General features: G+C 37.1%; 1 protein-coding gene across 9 annotated transcripts in view; it reads left to right on the top strand.

Annotated features, from left to right (window-relative positions):
- The first annotated feature begins 18,044 nt into the window (after positions 1-18,044).
- The window catches only part of LOC127421751 (RNA-binding protein Musashi homolog 2), a 418,524-nt gene continuing 413,543 nt past the window's right edge, over positions 18,045-23,025 (top strand). For all 9 annotated transcript variants that reach the window (XM_051664845.1, XM_051664841.1, XM_051664843.1 and 6 more), the window contains exons 1-4: positions 18,045-18,220; positions 18,568-18,608; positions 18,903-18,984; positions 19,419-19,503. In XM_051664845.1, the coding sequence (XP_051520805.1) occupies positions 18,159-18,220; positions 18,568-18,608; positions 18,903-18,984; positions 19,419-19,503 (270 nt within the window). In that variant the 5' untranslated portion in view covers positions 18,045-18,158. The remainder of the gene's footprint in view (positions 18,221-18,567; positions 18,609-18,902; positions 18,985-19,418; positions 19,504-23,025) is intronic.

Raw genomic sequence — 23,025 nt, 5'->3', positions numbered from 1 at the left:
CATTGACCTCAGAGCCGAATTCTTTCATTCTCCTATATTTAGGTCTGCATTTTCATTTAACTTATTGATAATGCGCTCATATCTTAACTGACATGGTTTCCTACCACCAGTGCAAATGTGTCCCCTTTATGTTCCTACCCCGCTCTCCTTTAATGGAAAATCACACTACTTTAAACTTGTCCAGGTGTGTATGTAGGAGAAAAAAAAAAGGGAACATGTTTTTTTCCACACCCCTTTCCAAAATGTGCTCATTTGTTCTCTGTTGGTAGGAATGGTTTGTACTGTTTGCTTAGCTAGATAATTAATCATTTGTGTATTTAAAAGAGTGTAAGCAATTCTGCATAGACATGTACAGGTCAGTGTTTTTTTTTTTTTTTTTTATTTTTATTTTTTTTGCCAGACTCATTAAAAGGTTTCATTCTTTGGTTGTACAGATCTATTGAGAAAAGAGAATAAAGTTGTTAAAAACATTCTGTGTCATATTTTAGTTTTGAAATGAACACTTAAGCATGGTTTGTATCTGTTGTAGTCAATGAGTTATTTTACAGTCAAAAGTTTAATTTATAGTCAAAAGTTTGGATGCACCTATTTATTCTTGTGTTTTAGAATAATCAAAATGAATAACACGAATGTATGGGAATTAAAACTGAAGGTGTTATTTCTGCAACATTAGCGTCACTAAATGGAAGTGCGAAGTTAAAGCAATATTCCAGGTTAAGATCTATTGACAGCATTTGAAAAGTTATTTTGACTCACGGTTATGGTGAGGCACTTACATTGGAAGTGAATGGAGCCAATTTTTGGAGGTTTTAATGTCATTACATCATGGCAACAAAGTAAAAAAAAATGGATATTACTTTACACAGAAAAGGTTAGTAAGCGTTTTCTGTCATACTTAATGGAGTTAATGCATATTGTTTGTTTTGTGGCTATACATCTATAACTATTTTAATGTTTTTGGATTTGTCCCATTCACTTCCATTGTAAGTGTCTCACTATACAAAGTCACTTTCAAGGCAAGTCAGTCTACTCGGCGGCCATCTTTGGAATGCTCCAGCAACTATTTGTTACTATAGTGCATATTTATTTGAATGGGGAAAGACTGAAATCTCCAAAACGTTTGGTTAAGATTATGATCAGAGAAAATATTTCAAATCTGCTGGGAAAAAAAAAAAAAAAAACAGATTTTAAAGAAAATGGACACGTCGGGCCTGGGTAGCTCAGCGAGTAAAGACGCTGACTACCACCCCTGGAGCCGCGAGTTCGAATCCAGGGCGTGCTGAGTGACTCCAGCCAGGTCTCCTAAGCAATCAAATTGGCCCGGTTGCTAGGGAGGGTAGAGTCACATGGGGTAACCTGCTCGTGGTCACTATAATGTGGTTCTCGCTCTCGGTGGGGCACGTGGTGAGTTGTGCAAGGATGCTGCGGAGAATAGCGTGAAGCCTCCACACACGCCAGGTCTCAGCGGTAACAGCTCAACAAGCCACGTAATAAGATGCATGGATTGACGGTCTCAGACATGGAGTTAACTGAGATTCATCCTCCGCCACCCAGGTTGAGGCGAGTCACTACGCCACCACAAGGACTTAGAGCGCATTGGGAAGTGGGCATTCCAAATGGAAAAAAAAGAAAAGGGATATGTCGAAATACAACATTACGCCACAAATGCTGTCGATTGAGTTTAACTTGTAATGAATCCTGAATATTCCTTTAAACGTTTTCAAACAGGTCCAAAATGTCTGACATTGTTATGGAAAAAAAGATATTCCCGCCCAACATTTACACCATTGGTTGAGTTTTTGTTGCTGGACAGACCAGCAATTTTGAAAGCGCTACAGAGCCAGTTTACAATTTTCAGCAAAAAAAAATAAAATAAAAAAATTGATCAACCTACTAATTGCTTTCTTATCAGAATCAGAATGAGCTTTATTGCCAAGTATGCTTACACATACAAGGAATTTGTCTTGGTGACAGCTTCTTCCAGTTCACAACAATACAAAAACAGCATCAAGACATAGATAATAATACAAAATAATTATACACATATGTACATACACAAACACACACATAGCGCAAATCTAATACTTATCTGTTATGTACAGTGCAAATGTTTTTTTTTTGTTTGTTTTTTTTCTTCAGAGGAATGAAATGGCAGAAGAGTTTGGATGTGTTAGATAAATATAATAAATGAATAAACTGCATTTATAGTTATCTCTACATATTAAGATGGGATAGGAGAAAGTATTTGAAATATCGAAGAAGAAAAAAATTACACCCTTTAAGCAAACCACAAATGATAAATCCAAACTCTTTAGTTTAGTGTGTCCAAACTTTTGACTGTTTGGGTAGTATATGCCATGCATTTTGTTTTTGTATTTTGTATTTTCCTGACATTTGTACAAGCAATATCTTATTTTCCCAACTAATTGCGTACATTTTTTATTTTAATGGTAGTGGTGTGAAATATTTTTTCCTAACTTCTAGAGTAAGAGACCAATAGATGAGCATGCTTCCTCTCTCAAAGGCTAATGTATTAATGCATTTAAGCTCTGTAATTCTAACACTGATAAAGACGATACAAAGAACAAGGATATTCTCTCAGACACAATATAAACAATTCTAAATAAGAGGCTCCTTTTCACCAGTCTTAATTCTGTGGCATTACTCCGAGTTCTCTGTTTGCTATGCGGATGAAGTGGAATCCTAGTGAACACACCATGGTTTAAAGAGAGGGAAGGTATTTTAGCTTGAAGCACATGAAAGCTTCCCTTTTATACCAGAGGAATTAGTGTGCTATAACTTCTACACTCTGCTCTAGAAACTGATGTTTGCACCTGAGGTTTTGGAATGAAATTATTTGCTATTTTCTCTCTTATGGTGTACAACATGCCCCTGGTCATTTCAGAGGCTTAAAACAGTTCAGTATTAGTAATAAATCTGTGGGATTTTTCACATCATGTTCATCTGTATTTTTTTTGTTTTGTTTTTTTTTTTCAGATTATGTAAGGTAAGCAAATCACACTATACCACTGAGTCGGCAGATGTAAAAATAATAATATATCCTTTTATTAAAATTATTTTTTCCATATTTTTCTTTCTAATTTCTAAGCTACAGTGCATCCGGAAAGTATTCACAGCGCTTCACTTTTTCCACATTTTTTTATGTTACAGCCTTATTCCAAAATGGATTAAATTCATTATTTTCCACAAAATTCTACAAACAATACCCCATAATGACAACGTGAAAGAAGTTTGTTTGAAATCTTTGGAAATGTATTAAAAATAAAAAATGAAAAAAATCACATGTACATTAGTATTCACAGCCTTTGCCATGACACTCAAAATCGAGCTCAGGTGCATCCTGTTTCCACTGATCATCCTTGAGATGTTTCTGCAACTTGATTTGAGTCCACCTGTGGTAAATTCAGTTGATTGGACATGATTTGGAAAGGCAAACTGAGTGATCGGGGGAGAAGGGCCTTAGTCAGGGAGGTGACCAAGAACCTGATGGTCACTCTGACAGAGCTCCAGCGTTTCTCTGTGGAGAGAGGAGAACCTTCCAGAAGAACAACCATCTCTGCAGCACTCCACCAATCAGGCCTGTATGGTAGAGTGTCCAGACGGAAGCCACTCCTCAGTAAAAGGCACATGACAGCCCACCTGGAGTTTGCCAAAATGCACCTGAAGGACTCTCAGACCATGAGAAACAAAGATTGAACTCTTTGGCCTGAATGGCAAGCGTCATGTCTGGAGGAAACCAGGCACCGCTCATCACCTGGCGAATACCATCCCTACAGTGAAGCATGGTGGTGGCAGCATCATGCAGTGGGGATGTTTTTCAGTGGCAGGAACTGGGAGACTAGTCAGGAACGAGAGAAAGATGAATGCAGCAATGTACAGAGACATCCTTGATGAAAACCTGCTCCAGAGCGCTCTGGACCTCAGACTGGGGCTAAGGTTCATCTTCCAGCAGGACAATGACCCTAAGCACACAGCCAAGATAACAAAGGTGTGGCTCCGGGACAACTCTGTGAATGAGTGGCCCAGCCAGAGCCCAGACTTGAACCCGATTGAACATCTCTGGAGAGATCTGAAAATGGCTGTGCACTGACACTCCCCATCCAACCTGATGGAGCATGAGAGGTCCTGCAAAGAAGAATGGGAGAAACTGCCCAAAAATAGGTGTGCCAAACTTGTAGCATCATACTCAAAAAGACTTGAGGCTGTAATTGGTGCGAAAAGGTGCTTCAACAAAGTATTGAGCAAAGGCTGTGAATACTTATGTACATGTGTTTTTTTTTTATTTATTTTTTTTATAAATTTGCAAAGATTTCAAACTACTTTCACGTTGTCATTATGGGGTATTGTTTGTAGAATTGAGGAAAATAATGAATTTAATCTATTTTGTGTGGGATGTGAAATTGGGACTATATTATACAGCAATATCATTTTATTCAGTTTGGTCTTAAGAATCAGAGAAATCTGTGTAGAAATTTACCTTCAAGTGAACACAGGTTCAGAATAAAACTAGGGAAAATTCTAATTTAACAGCCATCTAGTTGTCGAGGGCTTACACAACTCCTATACATATCTACAGTATATATTCAGATGTCTGTTCTGCAATTTTGCCACATCATAAAATTGGCAGGTGATGCCACAATACATATACAAATAGCAGAATTGGTAAAAAAAAAAAAGTGCTATTTTGGTCCAGGTGTCATTAACACAACAGACAAAATGTTTATGGGCTAACAATGGAAAACTTGTTTGGTAACTCTTTACAATAAGGTTCCATTTGTTAACAATAGTTAATGCATTAGGTATCATGAACAAACAATGAACAATATATTTTTTGCATTCATCTTTATTAATGTTAGTTTATAAAATAAATTTGTTCATTGTTGGTTCATTTTAGTTCATATTGCATTAACTAATTGTTAACAAATATAACTTTTGATTTTAAAAATATATTACTATATGTTGAAATTAACATTACTTTTACAGCATTTATTAATCTTTATTATTCTTCATTGTTAGTTCATGTTAACTAATGTTGTTTAATAATGTTAACAAATGGAACCTTTTTGTAAAGTCTTACCATTTGCGCCAGGTTTCTCTTTCTGTATATTTCCACTTAATTTGCCGCAGAGCCTCAAAAGCACCTTAAATATTTATGGTGTTATCAGAGGTATGAAAATGAACATTCACTCTGCGCTGTGTCATTGAAAGTGTTTTTATAGCTGTGATTGCATGGTGTTGCAATTCAAAAGCACAAAGTAGAAAGGTTATTCAAAGAACTGTCTCTGAAAATCACTTGCTGACCAAATCACATTATGATAGAGATAGTCAACCATTTAAACAAACTGCTGTTACCATATCGCTAATGTCAGAAGATAAAAACCATCAAGGTCACAGTCTTTACTCTTGTTGGGTTTTAAGAGATTCCACATCATAATCTGAATATAAACCGCAATATTCAACTATAATTCTACCCCCCTGGCAGTATGCCAATGGAAAAGGGGAATTTTATATCCTCAGATGTTCTGTAAGGGATTTCAGCCATTCTGGAACTTCCACGAAACTGAGCGAGAAGGATATGGCTGCAGGCTGAGCTCCATACATTTCCCTATGTCCAGCAAAGATATAGGGAAACCCTAACCTAACCCTTTCCCTAACCTTATGAGTGGAAGTGATGTCCCCTTTTGGAGTTGGTTCAACCCCCTTTGGATTAACCCCGCCCCTTCTGGAGTAACCCTGCCCTCTTTCAGAGATTCTGCCCCATTTAGAGGTCTCTGACCTACAGCTATACCTACTTGGACTGAGCCGTTGAGTTGGACAGGTCCCCTCTTTCCTAAACAACATCCTTTAAAGATAGCGTTGAGATCGTCACTGAACAGTAGGCTACGGTTGTCAAACACAACAGTAGTTAAAAATTGCCCTCGGTTGACAACTGTTATGAATCTGAATATGACGTTAAACCTGAACGATCGAAAAGGATATAGCTGCAGGCAGGGCTCCAAAAAGGGGTGGGAGCTCTAAACCGCCAGCAAAGATAGGGAGCCCCTAACCTAACCCTTTCCCTAATCCTAACCGTGAGTGGAAGTGATGCCCCCTTTTGGAGTTGGCGCCAGGGCCGTAGCCAGTGGGGTGAAAGGTGGTAATGATTCTAGGGGCCCACAGGTCCAGGTGGGGGTGGAATATGTTCCCACGGCCCTGGTTGGCACAACCTCCTTTTGGAGTAATCATGCCCCCTTGTGCAGTAACTCCACCCTCTTTAGGAGATTCCACCCCCATTTGGAGTTCTCTGGCCTGCAGCTGTACCTGCGTGGAATGACCTGCTTCAACAACACAGAGAATGTGCAAAATGATTGAAAGGCAGAAAGCCCATCAAAGTCTTCTGATTGGCTTATCATAGAATGTGTCCACACCAGTTAACCGATTACAGTCTAGTGCTGTGATATCTCAGGACACTTATTTCAGTGATATCTTTCAAGGAGAGGAAACATTTTCTGCATGCCATTCCACAAAAACTCACTAACATCACCTTTAATTTACTGTGCAGTTCTATGTTAGCACTTTAATGTGCTGTTTACACATAATAGAGACTCTTGAATCAAGGAACACCGACTATCTCACAATGTGGCAGTGCTGTTTTATGTCGGAGTGATTTATTCAAAAGGTGTGACTTGATAACATGACCACAAGATGGCGACGGAGTTTCACATTTCATCTTATCGACGAATACTGTTTTTGTCCATTACAGGGCACTTAAATGAGCTTTTATCTGTATGATATCTGTCCAATGGTGGGATGCGTGAGCTCGCACGAATCTAATGAAGGCACTCAGGCACAAACAACCTTTATTCAGACGTCTTGAAAGGCTGCGCATTCTATCTCTTTAATGGACATTTGTAATTATCCGAGGTCATCCTTGACTCGCTTTCTGCCGCCAGACAGACGAGACCCTGTGTGTGGAAACAATGGATATTGAAACGTATTTTGTCATGTGAATGTTACACTGTACGCAGTGCTGGAATTAAATGAAGGTTATGTTATTGTCTCCTGATGGGGCAGTTTAACACCAACACATTTCTCATTTGATTGTTCCACTCAGCATGACTTTGTTACACTTAAATATTTCTATCACACCTCGCTTCTCAATTTCGGTAATGAATGAGGAAAGGCTAAATAAAGTCTGTTCTTTTGCCACCAAGGACACTATTTTTAAACGTCCTTTATGAAGGTGACAGCCAAATATTTCGGTCTCTTGTTGGAACTGAAAATAATCGAGAGTTTCTCTGCTCAAGTTCAGTCGTCATCAAGGACGATTCCGAGGCGTTTCAAAGTAATACTTCACAGAATTTGATACTGAGCTTAAACTGTCCATTAAGGCTTAAAGCTGGTTTATCTTTTGATTAACATATAGTCTAAGGAAGAAATTGATTTTAAAAAATGTACTGAAAATTGATATCTAAGGTTTTAGACGTTTTTGATCCCAAAAAAGTATTTGGACGCTAAAGCCACATGAAAACCAATTGATCATTGCAAAGTCATTGCATTAGATAACAAAATATCAAACTTAGTGGCATATATATTTAAAGACAGAAAGCACAAACACACCTTTTAAGCAAAACATGTCACACAAATTCGAATTTAAATGATAAAACAATAGATAGACTTTTCAAAATGAAGAGAAAAAGTATTTGGACACTTTCCGGTTATCAAACTTGGAATATGTCCATAGTTAATATCAAGAACTACATCTTTATTTACTCTGCTCTGACAACTGTGAACTTCAGCACTGACTTCATACATCCACTAAAAATCACCTTGGTTAGAAGTAATTGCAAAAAAGTTAGTTCTAAGTAAAGGTCTAGCATACACTGACAAAAAAGGAAAAAAAAGTACTTTCTACATAGAATAAGTAAGTTTAAGTGTGAACTTGAAATTATTAAGTAAGTTCTAAATTTGTCCTCAATTCAAGCATGAAAAAATGAATGCTGTAGCTTATATGAAAAAGTATTAGGCCTATTTATGATTGTTTGTTATCTTTACAAAGCGTCATCATGTATCAATCCTAAAGTTGAAAACCTTGTCATATTTATTTGCTAATTTGAGTAAATTTCATAGGAAAATAAAATACGTTAATTTCAAATTTTGAAGAATGTTCCCAGCATGCACCGGACTTGAATAATTAATGAGCTTGCATTTTTAAATTAATTAAATTTTAAATTAAATTTTTTAAATTAAATTAATTAATTTTTTAATTAAATTAATTTAAATTAATAGGGGGCAGTGGTAGCTCAGTGGTTAAGGCTCTGGGTTACTGATCAGAAGGTCAGGGGTTCAAGCCCCAGCACTGCCAAGATGCCACTGTTGGGGCTTGAATAATTAATGAGCTTGCATTTTTAAATTAATTAAATTTTAAATTAAATTTTTTTAATTAAATTAATTTAAATTAATAGGGGGCAGTGGTAGCTCAGTGGTTAAGGCTCTGGGTTACTGATCAGAAGGTCAGGGGTTCAAGCCCCAGCACTGCCAAGATGCCACTGTTGGGGCTTGAATAATTAATGAGCTTGCATTTTTTCACTGTGCAAGTTTATTTACACCGTTTTTATTGTTGATTTTGTTGTAACATTTGGTAACTTCTTGTTTTGTAAAATCTGAAGTTAATTTTCTACTCAAAATGAACCGTTCATGATCAAAATCAATAATCTGTTGACTGTTACTGTCATTGTGTTTTTTGCACCAAATGTTGAGGTCTGCATACGCAGCTTTGCATTTTGCTTCTTTTGCCTGTAATGCAAGGTGATGTTGTCTAATAGACTTAATAGCATGCAATAAGCTTCCCTGTGGAAGGCTTAAGTATGTTATGTGGTACATGATTAAAAGTGGGTTTATTAAGAAAGTTCAAAATGTGAGAAATTTAATTTGTACTAATTTTAAGTACCATATTAATAACTGTGCAAAATTCTTAGGCACATAAGATATTTCACAAAAGCATTTGTCTTAAGATGGTTATTTATATCTTCAACTTTAGTGTGTCAATAGGAAATATAAATGTTAGATTCCCAAACATTACTTTTGCAAATAGGAAAGATTAGAATAGAAGAATAGGGAGCCCTGCAACAGATGTCATGGCCCCCACAGAGCCTCCCACTAAACATCGAGTCAGTCTGGGATTACATGAAGAGACAGAAGCAATTGAGACAGCCGAAATAGATAGAAGAACTGTGGTGAATTCTCCAAGAAGTTTGGAACATCCTATCTGCCAACAACCAAGGAAAACTGTGTCCAGGTGTACCTAGGAGAATTGGTGCTTTTTTAAAGGCAAAGGTGGTCACACCGAATATTGATGTAGCTTTTTTATGTTTACTGGACTTTGTATGACATTAAGTGACAAATCAAAACTATTTATGTCATTATTTTTGAAGACATCCACACTATGCAACATGTTTCAGAAGTGCCTAAAACTTTTGCACAGTACTGTACATCAGATTTGTTAGTAAAAGTTACTGTATTAACTGAAATGTTTTAGTTAAATTTACTCACTCACTTTGTACTTAATTTTATACCATTCAAATTGACTTAGAAAAACTGTGCAAAAACTTGCAAAATAAAAATCAAGTAAATCTTGCTAGACATTTTTTTTTTCAGTGAGTTTGTTTGCAGATGCCACAATTGGATTGATATTTTGTTTTCTAATTCAATACAATTCATTCAATTCAAGTGTTGCCGAAGTGTCTACATACTTTTTGAGGCCACTTTCTGTTGAAAGAATTTATCTTTATTTGAAAGTAATGTGTAGTTGTGTCTATTAATAGTTTTATTTTTGTCTCTAAGCTCATGATTGCTGTGTGTCTGTCAAACTACACTCAGCCTAGCTGATGCACAGTGAATTATGACATTTGGCCCTGATTGTACTGTCATCCTCAAAAGAATCTGTGAGGAACGGTGACATGATGGACTCAGTCAAAGCTCAGACACACTGAGACATTGAGTCAGGGTAACTGAAGATACACATAAAAGCGTGTAAAGGGCCCTCAGCACCTTTCCTTACACTGACACCATCTGCTCAGCACTGATGTTAGCTCATGCATCTCTCTTTGTGTATGTGTGAAGTCTCTGCTGAATGGAGCGTATGCTTTGTAGTGAGCACCAAATCTTTGATGGGAGATCATTAGAATGAGTGCTAACATATTTTCCAGGTGTTCTTTTTTCACTTGATGTGTACAGGTGTGTATAAAAGAAGGACACATCTAGATTTGAATTTGAATATAGTGATTTGCCCATGGTCTAAATGATGTCAGTGAAACGAGGCAACAATAGCTCAAATGCAATATTGGGTACATGGAAATGTGACGGTTTCGTATTGCCAATATTTCTGTTAATTAGGCAACAGCCAAATGCTGTTTGCAAAACAAGCTGTGCAGGAAAATAAAACACAAATGGATGTTTAGATGTGATAAACAGTGGAAGCAGCATTTAATTTGAGAGGATAATGCACATCAGATAACTTGATAGAGGAAGTGCTCAGTGCTCAATTAGTGATGATGTGACAGGGGAATTGATTTATTGGTAATTTTTCACTCAGGGTCAGTGAGTCACACGCGGACCATGTCAATATCACAACAGATAATCCACTGCATTGATTTAATTGATTATCGTGTTTTTGCCACAATTACTCACAGTTTAGTCACACTCACAGTGTAGAGCAATATTATGTTTGTTTTAAAAGACAAAACGGTGTTTTAATTCATGCTTTTTCCACAGAAATGCTGTCTTGATAATTTTAGGCTTGTTAAGTTATATATGTATCAGAAATATTTGATTGATAATAATAACTTTGAAAATACTATTTAAAAGAAAGCGATTTGTCACTTATTATTATTATTTTAAAGAAGTGGCACACAGGATTTGACCTTCAGGGTTAAAATAAAATAAGTGTGGGGAAAAATCATTTAAATGCAATCGAAAGCAAACTTCAAATTTAAAATTAACCAATTAGAACCAGAGCTCGAATTTACAGGAATCTACCAATAAAGTACGAGAATAGCTGGGGGACCAAGCAATTATTTAATTTATACATTTTTCACTTGATTGTCACCCTTAATGCAACAGTAAGAAAATGGGTCATTTTTGGGTCCATTTGTATACTTCTAAATGAAAAAACAGGTGTTTTAAGTGTAAGACGATATACAATTTGTGTGTGTGTGTGTGTGTGTGTGTGTGTGTGTATGTGTAATGCTTCAAAACCTGTCCATCAAGGACCCCATGGTATTTTACATTTTGGTTCAATTTTAAAGATAACAGCTCAGCTCATCAAGATCTTGAAAAGCTGATCTTCTGGTGCAAGGTGTGACTGAGCCCTGAACTATCTTTGCTTAAAAAAAGAAAAAGCTAAGGAACTAAAGAAGAACTTTGTGATTCATTTTCAAGAACAGCAACACTGCTTTGAAAAGGGACTACATGATGATGATTTTAACCCCCATTATAACTATTTCTTAAATATGAAGTATTATCTCTCTAGTTATCCATTTAAAGACTTGAGCACACATTTTCTAACTCCATTGTCAAACTGGCCATCCATTTAAGGCAATGTTTAGTACATTACATTTTGTCTTTAATTGCAAAATGCATCGGCTCTAATTGGACAGATCTGTGTTGTGCACTTAGTCTTGTCTTTAATAAGGGTCTTCAGTTCAGACATCTTTCTCTGCTGTTTTTGAAGACTTAATGGATTCTCAGAGACATTAGATTTAACTAAATAATGGCGAGAGTTGCAGCGTTAATTAACCATTCCTCCAAAACCAGCAAATGCAAAAGCGTATATTTGAATAGGCTTTTGATGTGTGTTTCCTTTAAAGTTCAATTTAAATTCCATATTATCAAACCTGACAGCCGTGTCTCTGTTTATGTCACAAGTAGCATGAATATGCATATTGAGAATGGTAATATTCACAAGGGTATGAAATTGATGCCTCATCTCATAGCAGCGGTGTGTTTATTATGTAGATGACTTTTAGGCTGATCTACAAGATAACATTTACATTAATGCATTTGTTTTTTGTGTGATTAGACAAATATCAGTAACGTGAGGGTCTTTTAGTAAAAAAAAATAATAATAATACTATGCTTTGAATTAACTCATTATTAATAAAGCTCTTATGAGGTCCATAAAGAAGCTCTTTAAAGAACCAATAAACATTTGGCTTTCCAAATAGTCTTCCCCTAAATGGTATTTAAGGCTTGTATATACTGTATGTGTAAGAAACACTCAAGTCATCATGTAGATATTTAAAAACTAATTGTGAAAACTAATTTCCTGTTCAATTATGCCATTGAGCCATGCTTTCAAAAACAGTCCCCTTTGACAGCCCAGATTTGGCATAGCGACGGCAGGGCATAAAAGCACAACATGCTTTCAGGTGGTCAGACTTAATGTTCTGATTCTCTGCTTTCCACCGAAATGAAAGGCAACTGCTCTTTTCCACCATAATGCTTATCAGATCTTATTATGAAATTGTGTCATTTCGATTATCCTAAATACCCTGTTAAACAGTTCTGCCAAAGTCCATCAGAAATTTAATTATGTATTGAATTACAATGAAATGGAACAGCAGTGGTGATGCATATTTTAACTTAACAGAAATGACGTTTCAGGGAGCTTGGCTTCAGAAGATGACAATAATTATTAATACTTATTCTACTGAATATGTCAATAAAATGAAAAGAAAATTAAAAAAACTAAAGAAAATGTTATCCAAAATTGTATCAACTTGCTTTATGAGCATCCTTGACATGCTGTTTCTTTTTCTTTTATAATGGTGGTCTTGTCTTGCCCGAAGCCCAAGAGAGAATCATCTGAAAGGGGAGAGAGATGTTTCATTTCTGGGTTGCACCCCGTAGGTGTCTATGTGTCAGTTTACCAACAAGCAGCCTGCAAGGCAGTGAGGTGAGACAGCAGGGTTCACCTGCCAATCAAGCGCATCTCAGCCTCCTCCTCTGGACGCTGCCTTTATGAGGGCTCTTCACTTGAAGAGACCTAACTGTTGTTCAAAAGCTATCTTTAGCAGAAGAGTGGAAAAGAGGACATATGAATAGGAGGAGGTATAGAGGTAAAAAATGTGTGTGTGTTTGGGCCATGGAGCCCTCTCTCAAACAGAGCTGCAGGAAATAAACAGCAATCACTGTAGCATGACTGAAAGTCCTCTGAGCAGGCAGCCTTAATTGAGCCCTCTATCTCTATCTCTCTCTCCTTCTTAACATACAGGCTGACTCTCTCCCCCTCTCCATGGATAATAAGCCTTAACCTTTTTTTGTGTGCATGTTTTAAAGACCCTTAAATGTAAAATGTAAAACTGCTGTTTTCAGAAGTCAAGGGGTCCAAAGACGCTTAGGCAGTGTGCTCAGATATTTCGAGTTTAACGTCTAATCGTGACAGATGGTTACCGTCAAGGAGTTGTGTCCTTTACAATGACTTCATGAGTGTATATCACAGAGATGAAAATAAATCGCTATAAATACATTTAAAGTTTAAATGAGCTAAAAGATTTTATACATCTAACATTACTCAAATAGTGAGTAGAAAAAGATACACAGTCAACTTGATGCAAAATAAATGCTTACTAGATACTACTTAATCATTTCCTTTGGCTTTAGTACAATAACAACATTAATTATTTCATTTTAAATAAACATGTTGTGTTTATAATGTCACACTTACTATTTTTCTCACATAGTAGACCTAGTCTATAAATGATTTTTTTTATACATTAAAGGAATATTCAGAGTTCAGTACAAGTTAAGCTTAACCGACAGCATTTGTGGCATAATACTGATTACCACAAACAATTATTTAGACTCATCCCTCCTTTTCTTAAAATAAATAAATAAATAAATAAATCGAGGTTACAGTGTGGCACTTACAATGGAAGTGAATGGGGCCAATTGTTGGAGGGTTTAAAGGCAGACATGTGAAGGTTAAAACTGTATAAAAGCTCTTACTTGAATTCTTCTGTTAAAACTCATGTATTATTTAAGCTGTAAAGTTGGTTAAATCATCATTTTTACAGTCGTTTTAGGGTTTGTTGACATTATATCGTCATGACAACAAAGTTGTAAAATTTGCTATAACTTTACACAAAAAAGGTTAGTAAGTGATTTGATAACACCAAAATCATGTTAACATGTATTGTTTGTCTTGCTGATATACTTTTGAAATAGTGAGTATTTTAACGTTTATGGATTGGCCCCCCATTCATTTCCATTGTAAGTTGTTCACTGTAAGATTTATTTATTTTTATTTTTTTAGTAATCAACATTATGCCACAACTGGGGCCCGTTATTCGTACGTGGATAACTCAGTTATCTGGATTTCACTTTTGACGATTTGGCATAATCCAGGATGGTTTGTACTTTGAAGCTCATCCCGGATTTGCTGGCATAGCAACAGGTCCATTAACTCAAACCTGCTCGGGAGCTGGCTTATTTCATGTAAACAGGATTAGATCGAGGTTTTATAAGTGGAGGTGATACGGAAAGTCTGTCGCAGCCATGTCCTCTCCATTTTCACGAGAGCAACCTGTTGCAAAAGGTGCACGAATAATACGGAGAGCTTCCAGAATTCAACGCACAATGCGGGATAGATTGGATCCTTAACACAGTGTGATAGTTTACTTTTAGAGAAATATAGTTTTTGTTGTGAGGGAATAATTTACATGATTAATTTGTAGGACCCTCATATGAAAAGTTAAACTCATTGGAGTCGCTCTTTAACAACAGCACAGACAGTGTGCATTGGCTTGAGATTCTTTGCGAGTGGCACTTTCTTGTGCACTATTGGAGATGCAGAGAACTTAGTGAAAAGTGCTGTCTGCCATGCTATTCGCAAAGTGTACCTGGCGCTGAAGCAATTTTGTTTTTTTTTTAATGGTATTTCTGAGTCACTTAAGACCCCAGGTTATAAAAAAGAATTTGTTCGCCATTGCAGGTACACTATAATTCTAACTGAAGATCATGCAATCATGACCATGCCAATAAGCATTGCTATGTGTCCCCCAGGCTTCCCAAATGTGATTGGTGCCATAGACTGCACACACATTCCAATCAAGGCCCCATCAGGCCTCATTGAAGGTGATTTTGTGAACAGAAAGGGGGTGCACAGTATAAATGTGCAGGTAAGATTATCTTAATATTGTTGAGCTTTCAGATTATTAAAAGTATATTAAGCTAAAAGGTATTGAATCAAAAAGTAAAATGCAGATGACTAACATGGACTGAATAAAATATCTTAGATGTGCCTTATAACCAACGTAGAGGCAAAATGGCCTGGATCTGTGCATGTGTTTATAAATTTAAAATTAAGAGAAAATAGAAATGTCAAGCTCACTGTTTTAAATGCACTAATGCTGGGCCTCATTGAACTGCATTTTTCCATTGCACAGGTGATTATGATGAGATCCTGCTTAGAGATAGGAGCTATGCCTTCAGGCAGTATTCCATGACTTCATTCCCTGACTCAAACCCCTGTCCACAATTACAATGCAGCTCTAGCCAGGACAAGGGCACACACTGAAATCACCTTCAGGTAACTGAAGGGAATATTTCAGTGTCTGAAAAGTCTGAGGGTTACACCCGTCAGGGCCAGCGCCATTGTTGCATGCTGTGTACTACACAACATTTCCACCACCAGAAAAGAGAGGACCTCTGTGGTGGAGGTGCAGCCTGATGATGACCTCCAGCCAGTGCACCTGAACCAAACTAGTGGAAGAGCAGCACGGGATAAAATTGTGGAACACTACTTTTGATTGACCTTTTTGAATAAAGAAAAGACACAAACATGCTTAGGCTCATATGCATTTTATTTCTGTATTTTTTATTCCTCCCAGTCAAAGGCAGCAATCAGTCATCTTTTACCTGCAATAAGAGATATTGTTATGCACAGTCAACAATATTAGTCTGTGTGAAAGTGATTTAGCACTTACTCTGAAGTTCTCCCTGAAGCAACTCTATCTCCAGTTTAACTTTAGTTTTCCTCAAGTTGTCAGTTTCAATCTCTTGTAGGAGTTTTTGCTTTTTAAGTTCCACTTATTCAATCTTTGTTGCAAGACTCCTTTTATCTAGGGAACGGACGTCACCCTGTGCCTTTTGTGGAGAAATTAATACATTTACTCAAGAATAAAAATGAAGAAATAATCAGTCTAATATTGTCCTCACCTCTGTACCACTCTTCTGTGCAGACTCAGCAGCAGACATAAGCCTCTCTGTTGATGCCTGCAACTGTTATTGCAATCTTATATGGAGAAATATTACAGTTACATGAGTACATGCAATTTAAGATATTTAAACACTTACAGGTACTTCTTCCAAAGGACAGCCATCTGAAAAGTTTTCTTCACTATCCTGCAATGAACATAAAATGAGTATCAAACACAGTTGTACATTTCCCCTACTGATGTAAAATGTACTTGAAAAATGTACTTACTACACATGCTTCATTTACCACTTGCTTGGGAACTGGTAGAAATGTTGGTGCATTATCTACAACGGCAAAAAAAAAAAAAAAAAAAAAAAAAAAGAACAAAACCCTCATTATAATGACCAACTAACCTTTACCAGTAATGAAGGTGTTGCTGCTACTGCTCCCTGGCTGTGGGTCTGAGGAAGAGCTGCCCCCAGAGATGCCCTGCACAATGGGTCTGTTAACATTAAGCCCTAGGGCCAGCTCTTCTGCCAGGGTATAATGTGGAGGTACAGGACCACCACCCGTGTATCCCCCCAAACCCCCCGCTTTTCTTGGTTGCTGTTTCCAAAGAGGCAAAAACACCATTTAACAAAGTGTATTTTAAAAGGTATTTCAAGCACAGTATAAGAAGTAAAGAATTACCATTTTGTAGAATGTTCTTATATTTCACTTCTAGTGGGTCCTGAGGTGGCTCTGACATTTAGAAAATAAAATGTCAAAACACAAAACCAAAAAAATTAAGTGAACAAAAAGTATACAAAATGTAATTAATTTGTCTGCAACTTTTTGCCAGCACTCTTTCCTTGTTTTGGCAGCTTTTGAAGTGTTTCCTGGTGTTTTAATAAGGTTTTGAAATTCTACAAATCCTTCAAGCAATAATTCTTGCTCCACAGCAGTGAAAAGCTGGGCTCGCTCTTTGGCCATTGTAGCAACCGGCCATTTGAAGTGTTGCCGATCATGATTTCTAGTATCGATATACACCCTTTTCAAGTAACGCATGAATGCACAATTATCTCAGACAGCTCAATCCAGCTATACTAATCAAATCCGCACGTGTTTTCGAAGAACCTATTTAGCCAGAACAGAATTAGTGCGATTAGAAGATCTGGCATTTGTCATTCGATCTCGGATGTATTAAGCGACATATGAAGAACGGGCCCCTGCTGAGCTTAATATATACCTGCCTTTTTTATTTTAGACAGGGGGTCCCTCACTAGGGGATTATCATATTTGGTGGTCCTTGGCACGAAAAGTTTTTGGAAATGGTCAAGTCACCTCTTTCAGCAAACAGATGACAGTGCTCATTATATTCAAGACATGGTCTTAAATGTAATGTTTATTACATGCAACAAGCAGGTAATTATTAGAAAGAAGCACACCAATTGAAGCAATTGTTTTCATACTGTCATCTGCAGAATTAGATTAGCCTAAATGACATCCTCATTTTTGATTTACCCAAACAAAATAGTTGCCTTTCTAGAAATTAATTTACACCCTGCTTGCTGTTTGGACATGCTGGAGCAACTTAAAAGAAAAATAAGGCATGTAATGTATTCTAATTATTATTATTATTTTTTATTATTATTATCATCGGTGACGTTACGTTTATCTGCCCTAGTCCTCCCCACTGGCGCAATGAATAAAAAACAAACAAACAGAAAAAGCCCAAATCCTCGCTCTCAGCTCCAGGTGGGCGTGACCATGCTAATGACGTCAATGGAATGGGTTAGGTGACGAGCCCCTTCAACGCTCCGCCCCCTGTGGGTGACGGGAGGGGGAGGGAGCCAGGCAGAGCTGATCCCACGTGTGACGCTTGCATTCCCGGCTCAGTAACATTCTCTTAGCGGGGCTACGGGTAGCGTTCGCTCTGACAGTGTGTGTGTGTTAGTTACTGGCCATAGTTGGGTTAGCAATGGAGGGAGACGGGAGCCAAGCCACATCTGGAAGCCCTAGCGATTCGCAACACGACCCGGGGTAAGCCAGAGCCAGTGCTGACAGCACTTGACTTTTTCCCTTGTCTCTCTCTTTTTCTCTCCAGTGACATTAATCGGGCTGAGAGTGCTTTTAAAAACGCAGCGGTGCCATTGGTGCAGCCTTCCGGGTGCACTCAACTACTACACCTTTGTTTGATTTATATGAGCGAGCGGGCCCGCCCGGCTCAGTAAAAACACACACAGCTCTTCTCAATCTGTGCTTTGCCTTCGTTTATCTTTGCTTTTTTTTTCTTCTTCTTCTTTTTGTCGCTAGCTAAGTAGTTAGCTACACGTCAAAATGGCCGATCTGACATCTGGACTCACTTGTGCTGTGTTTTCCCCTTACAGTAAAATGTTTATCGGTGGCCTCAGCTGGCAAACTTCACCAGGTAAGAGCACGACGATGTCGCTGTCATTTGCGAGCCTTTGTCGCTCTGTGTGTTTTTGTTGCGCGCCCGCGCGCTCGCGCGCTGGTTACATTGTATCCAGCGTGGCGCGCGGTGCGGGATATGTGTGCCGTGCGTGCGCGCAAGGTTATTTTCATTCCCAGTCATTTGAAGTCCTCTATTCGACCCCTGTTTGTTATACATACCATGGGGGGTGGGTTCATTTATATAAAAAAAGCCACAAGAACTATTCTGCTTTGCTAACGTGTGCTCTTTTCATTCTGTTTTGTTTCACAGACAGCCTTAGAGACTATTTTAGTAAATTTGGAGAAATCAGAGAATGTATGGTGATGAGGGATCCCACGACTAAACGCTCCAGGTAAAAATAACGCGAGGGTTTTTAACCCCTCTCACTTTGAGAATGTTATTGTAAGCGGTTAACGATAAATGGCACGATCTCGCGCGTTGCGCTATTATTCGATGCGCTTTTTACGCGACGGGATCGGTGTGTTCCACATTTGATTGAGATGTTTAAAAACACGTAATGTTAAATCATGTCTCTTAATGTAAACGCTTAATGCAGCTGCATGTGTTTTGGCTTCGCCTGCGGCACGTTAAGTGTCCTTGACAGTCTGTGTCAAATGTTATAGATTACCTGAAATGTTTAGTCAAACAAGTTCTTGTAACGCTTAATAATAGAAAGGATGGACACGTTAACATTCTTCACCAAGTGTCCTACCAGTCAAACACGCGTTGTTCATCGCTGTCAACGCGCTTAATGCATTTCTGTGTTTGTGTCTGTGTGTTTTCCAGGGGATTTGGCTTCGTTACGTTTGCGGATGCGGCCAGTGTAGATAAGGTCTTAGCTCAACCTCACCACGAATTAGACTCAAAGACGGTAGGTTTGCTTTTTTTTATTTTTATTCGCGTTATATTTTGTAAAGCGCTGTTTCAACATGCTTTTATGTGTGACATTCAGTGAGCAAAAAGACATGCAGTCTCCCTATCATATCTATTGCCTGGTCGAGGCACTCCACAGCGTTTGTCATTACCACACACACAACAGCAGGGCACTTGACGCAAATAAGTTGCCGGGTAATTAGCCCTGTCTTATAAATACTTCCATGCCTCAACAGGATTTAACCCCTTGTTTACCTTCCCGGGACTGGGAAACAAGGGGTTAAATCACCTTGATGCTATTTGGTTTTAACATCAGTTGTGCATTGTAAGGACATGCCACTTGTGCCACTTGTGACGTAAAACTTGCAATATATATGATGTAGTTTTGGTCATGTCTGTTGCCGGTTTGAATTTGAATGTTCTTAACAGAACTCTGAAATGTGCTCGGGGCAAAGATGCATTTTAGATGCACGCACAAGTTCATGCTACAGCAGGCTGACTAATATTGTTCAGGAGCAGGTCACATTATTTACACTGTAAACTCATTTCACCACAGTCATTTTTTGCTGCCAGGAGATATTTTGAGTTGTGTTCACATGCTTTTATCATTGCATTTTGTGTACAGACAAGACTGAGCTTCCGGCATTTTCTTCTATGTTATCATTATTATGCATTCATGTTGTTTTTTTGTTTTTTATGTGTCATTACTCTATTTTATATTATTTTCTTTCTTTATTCATTTATTTATCTAAATTGTATTTTTCTGTTGTTGATTTATTAATGCCTGGAATTTGCTGTTGCTTTTCAAATGTTTAAAAGGTGCTTGAAACATGCAAACCTGGACTAAACCTGAAGTTTAGAGTTATGAATTATGACTTTTTTTTTCCACTGAATTATTGCACACATTGCAAATAAAACTTTAATTTTCAAAAAGCCGCTAAGACTTTGAGCTGTGTTTTTACATGTAGAGATGCAAAGCATTTTATTATGCATTACTGTATTCTTCTAAAACAATTGTGTTGTGTCTAAATAGGAGTGGAAAGATCTAACTGTTGTGTTTAGTTTTAAGTGAAAGATTTATCTAAGAAATTCTGAAAAATATAAATGTCGGCCGTGTCTATACAAACTGAGTCAGATAAAAAAGTCCTATCAGCAAGAAATGGGTTTGTCTGGCTCAGTGGACCTCACCTACAGGATTTGAATACTTAAATCAAACCAGAAATGCATTTAGATTTCCATGAGCCAGAGAACCCAAAGATAAGCAAACACTGTATCGGTAAAGTTCATGTGCATTTTATTTGTTCCTTTTATAGTCACCATCTTTCTTGTTTGTAGTTGCAGTTGTTAGTTACCTGTAGGAGTCCGGAGTGAAAGAGCCTTTTATTTGGAATAGCTAGGGTGTGGGCAAATATTGCCTTCACTGACTCATTTTAATGGATGCAATGTTGCTGCAAGTTCATATCAAGAGACAAACTGTATTTAAAGATATTCACAGAGGTACATTGCGAATGAATAACTTTACATTTCACTTAGGAATTTTGTGGCTAATACTCTTTTCCCAAACCACTGAATATTGATTTCCCCAGTGCTTTAAATATCAAAATATGTGTGATTCTGTTATAAAATGATCATTAGAATGATTGATTATGTTCCAGTTTTTTTTGTTTTTTTTTAGGTCCGTTCAAAGTTATTTTGAATTAAGTAAAATAAAATGGCAAAAATGTTCAATTTATACGAGAGGTTTTAAACTTGTTTAATATTTCATTATGCCATAATATGCTCATTGTAGGTTTAGGAATAATGTTTACACGAAAAGATGTAAATAGACGTGACCAAACTGAGGTAAGGTGTTGACTAAAGCCAGGTTATGTGGTTTATGTTGCTAGTTGCACTGATTAGATTTGATTAGATCAGGTGGCTAATTTGGTCAACAGCAGATTAACCTGTTAAACTGTTTATTACACACAAAAATATAGATTAGGTAGAATACTGTTGATAGTTCACTTAAATCCAGTTACGGGTCAAATAGTAACATTAAATCATAATATTGGACGGCAGGTGAATATTCACTCCCTTTTTTGCTTCAAAGCCCTAAATCTGTAGACCTACATGTCTGCTATTCATTTCTATTCATCTCACTCTGCCTATTTGTCACTGACTGATGTAAGATGAAATGTCTTTAGGAGGCAGAGTATTTCAGTCTGATGAAAAAAAATAAATAAAATGTTACACTGTATATATCAGCATTGCACTAGTCCAGATAATCGTAACTCGTACATCAAAAGTGGACCGTTTTAGATTACATAATCACTGCACACATGTGTAACACCAGTATTCAATATAAAAAATGGGTCAAGGTTTGACGTTTCAAATGCTCTTCAGTGGCTGGGGGAAAAAAAGAGCTAGCATTTGCAGTGTTGTATTCAGGATTGAGAGCATTTGAGCTCACGGGGACAGTAGCGGCTGTAGCTAAAGCAGGGATTAATGAGCTCTGGGTAGTGATGTCATTGTCAGGGTTGGAGCGGCATTGGCATGACTTTTACCAAAGCATGACCTCATTGATAAAGGTGAACTCTGGGGCTATATCTCCAGGTTTAAAGGGATAGTTCACCTTAAAGTGAAAATTATTTCTTCATTTATTCACCCCCATGTTGTTCCAAACCGGTTTGACTTTTTGGAACACAAGTAGTAGAATGTTAGTGACTTACCACCTAAGTCACCATTCACTTTCATTGCTGTTTTTTTTTTTTTTTTTTTTTTTTTTTAACATACACTAAAAATGAAGTGAGGCTGTTTGGCCCTGGTGTTCTGCCTAATATTATACAGGTTTGGAACAACATGAGGGTTTTATTAGTTTTGATGTCTGTAACAGTAGAAACATGTTTTAAAACAAAACAAAAAACATTGCTGCTTTAATAAGACGAAGGCTTATTTTACCATTTATCTTTCAGCCTCAATAGATTAAGTTTGCCATTCCATATCCTGAATTTTCTCGCCAGGTGGTCTTCTGATTTGCATAATCTTAAAACATAAGTATATATATATATATATATATATATATATATATATATATATATATATATATATATATATGTGCAAATAACCATATAGGTATACCTATATTATTAAGCTGTGCTAATTACATATGTGTGCCATATAACAGAAGTTTAAGAAGTCAGTGCACATATATATGTTTTCTGATTATTTTTTTTAAAATTTAATTTGGATTTTTTTAAATTATAAAGTAATATATAAATAATTGAATATTTGCTGACTATTTCCACAAAACACTCTTAGCGTGTCCTCTTTTAAATGTTTATTGCATTTTCTGTTTTCCATTTTTCCGCAATTTCCTGTCCAATCTTTTGTCACTTTTGAAGAGTGCAAATGGACCAGAGAAAACATGAACAGAGATATTCTTGACACCCTTGTTTCACATTTGATTAAAAGCTGTGTAATCTGCCAAAAAAAATAAAAAATCAAATAATAATGCCTGGGGTGAGAATTGCATTGTGTATTG

The sequence above is a fragment of the Myxocyprinus asiaticus genome, chromosome 31, assembly GCF_019703515.2.
Source record: "Myxocyprinus asiaticus isolate MX2 ecotype Aquarium Trade chromosome 31, UBuf_Myxa_2, whole genome shotgun sequence".
Lineage (NCBI taxonomy): Eukaryota > Metazoa > Chordata > Actinopteri > Cypriniformes > Catostomidae > Myxocyprinus > Myxocyprinus asiaticus.
This window is presented reverse-complemented; position numbering and strand designations above follow the sequence as displayed.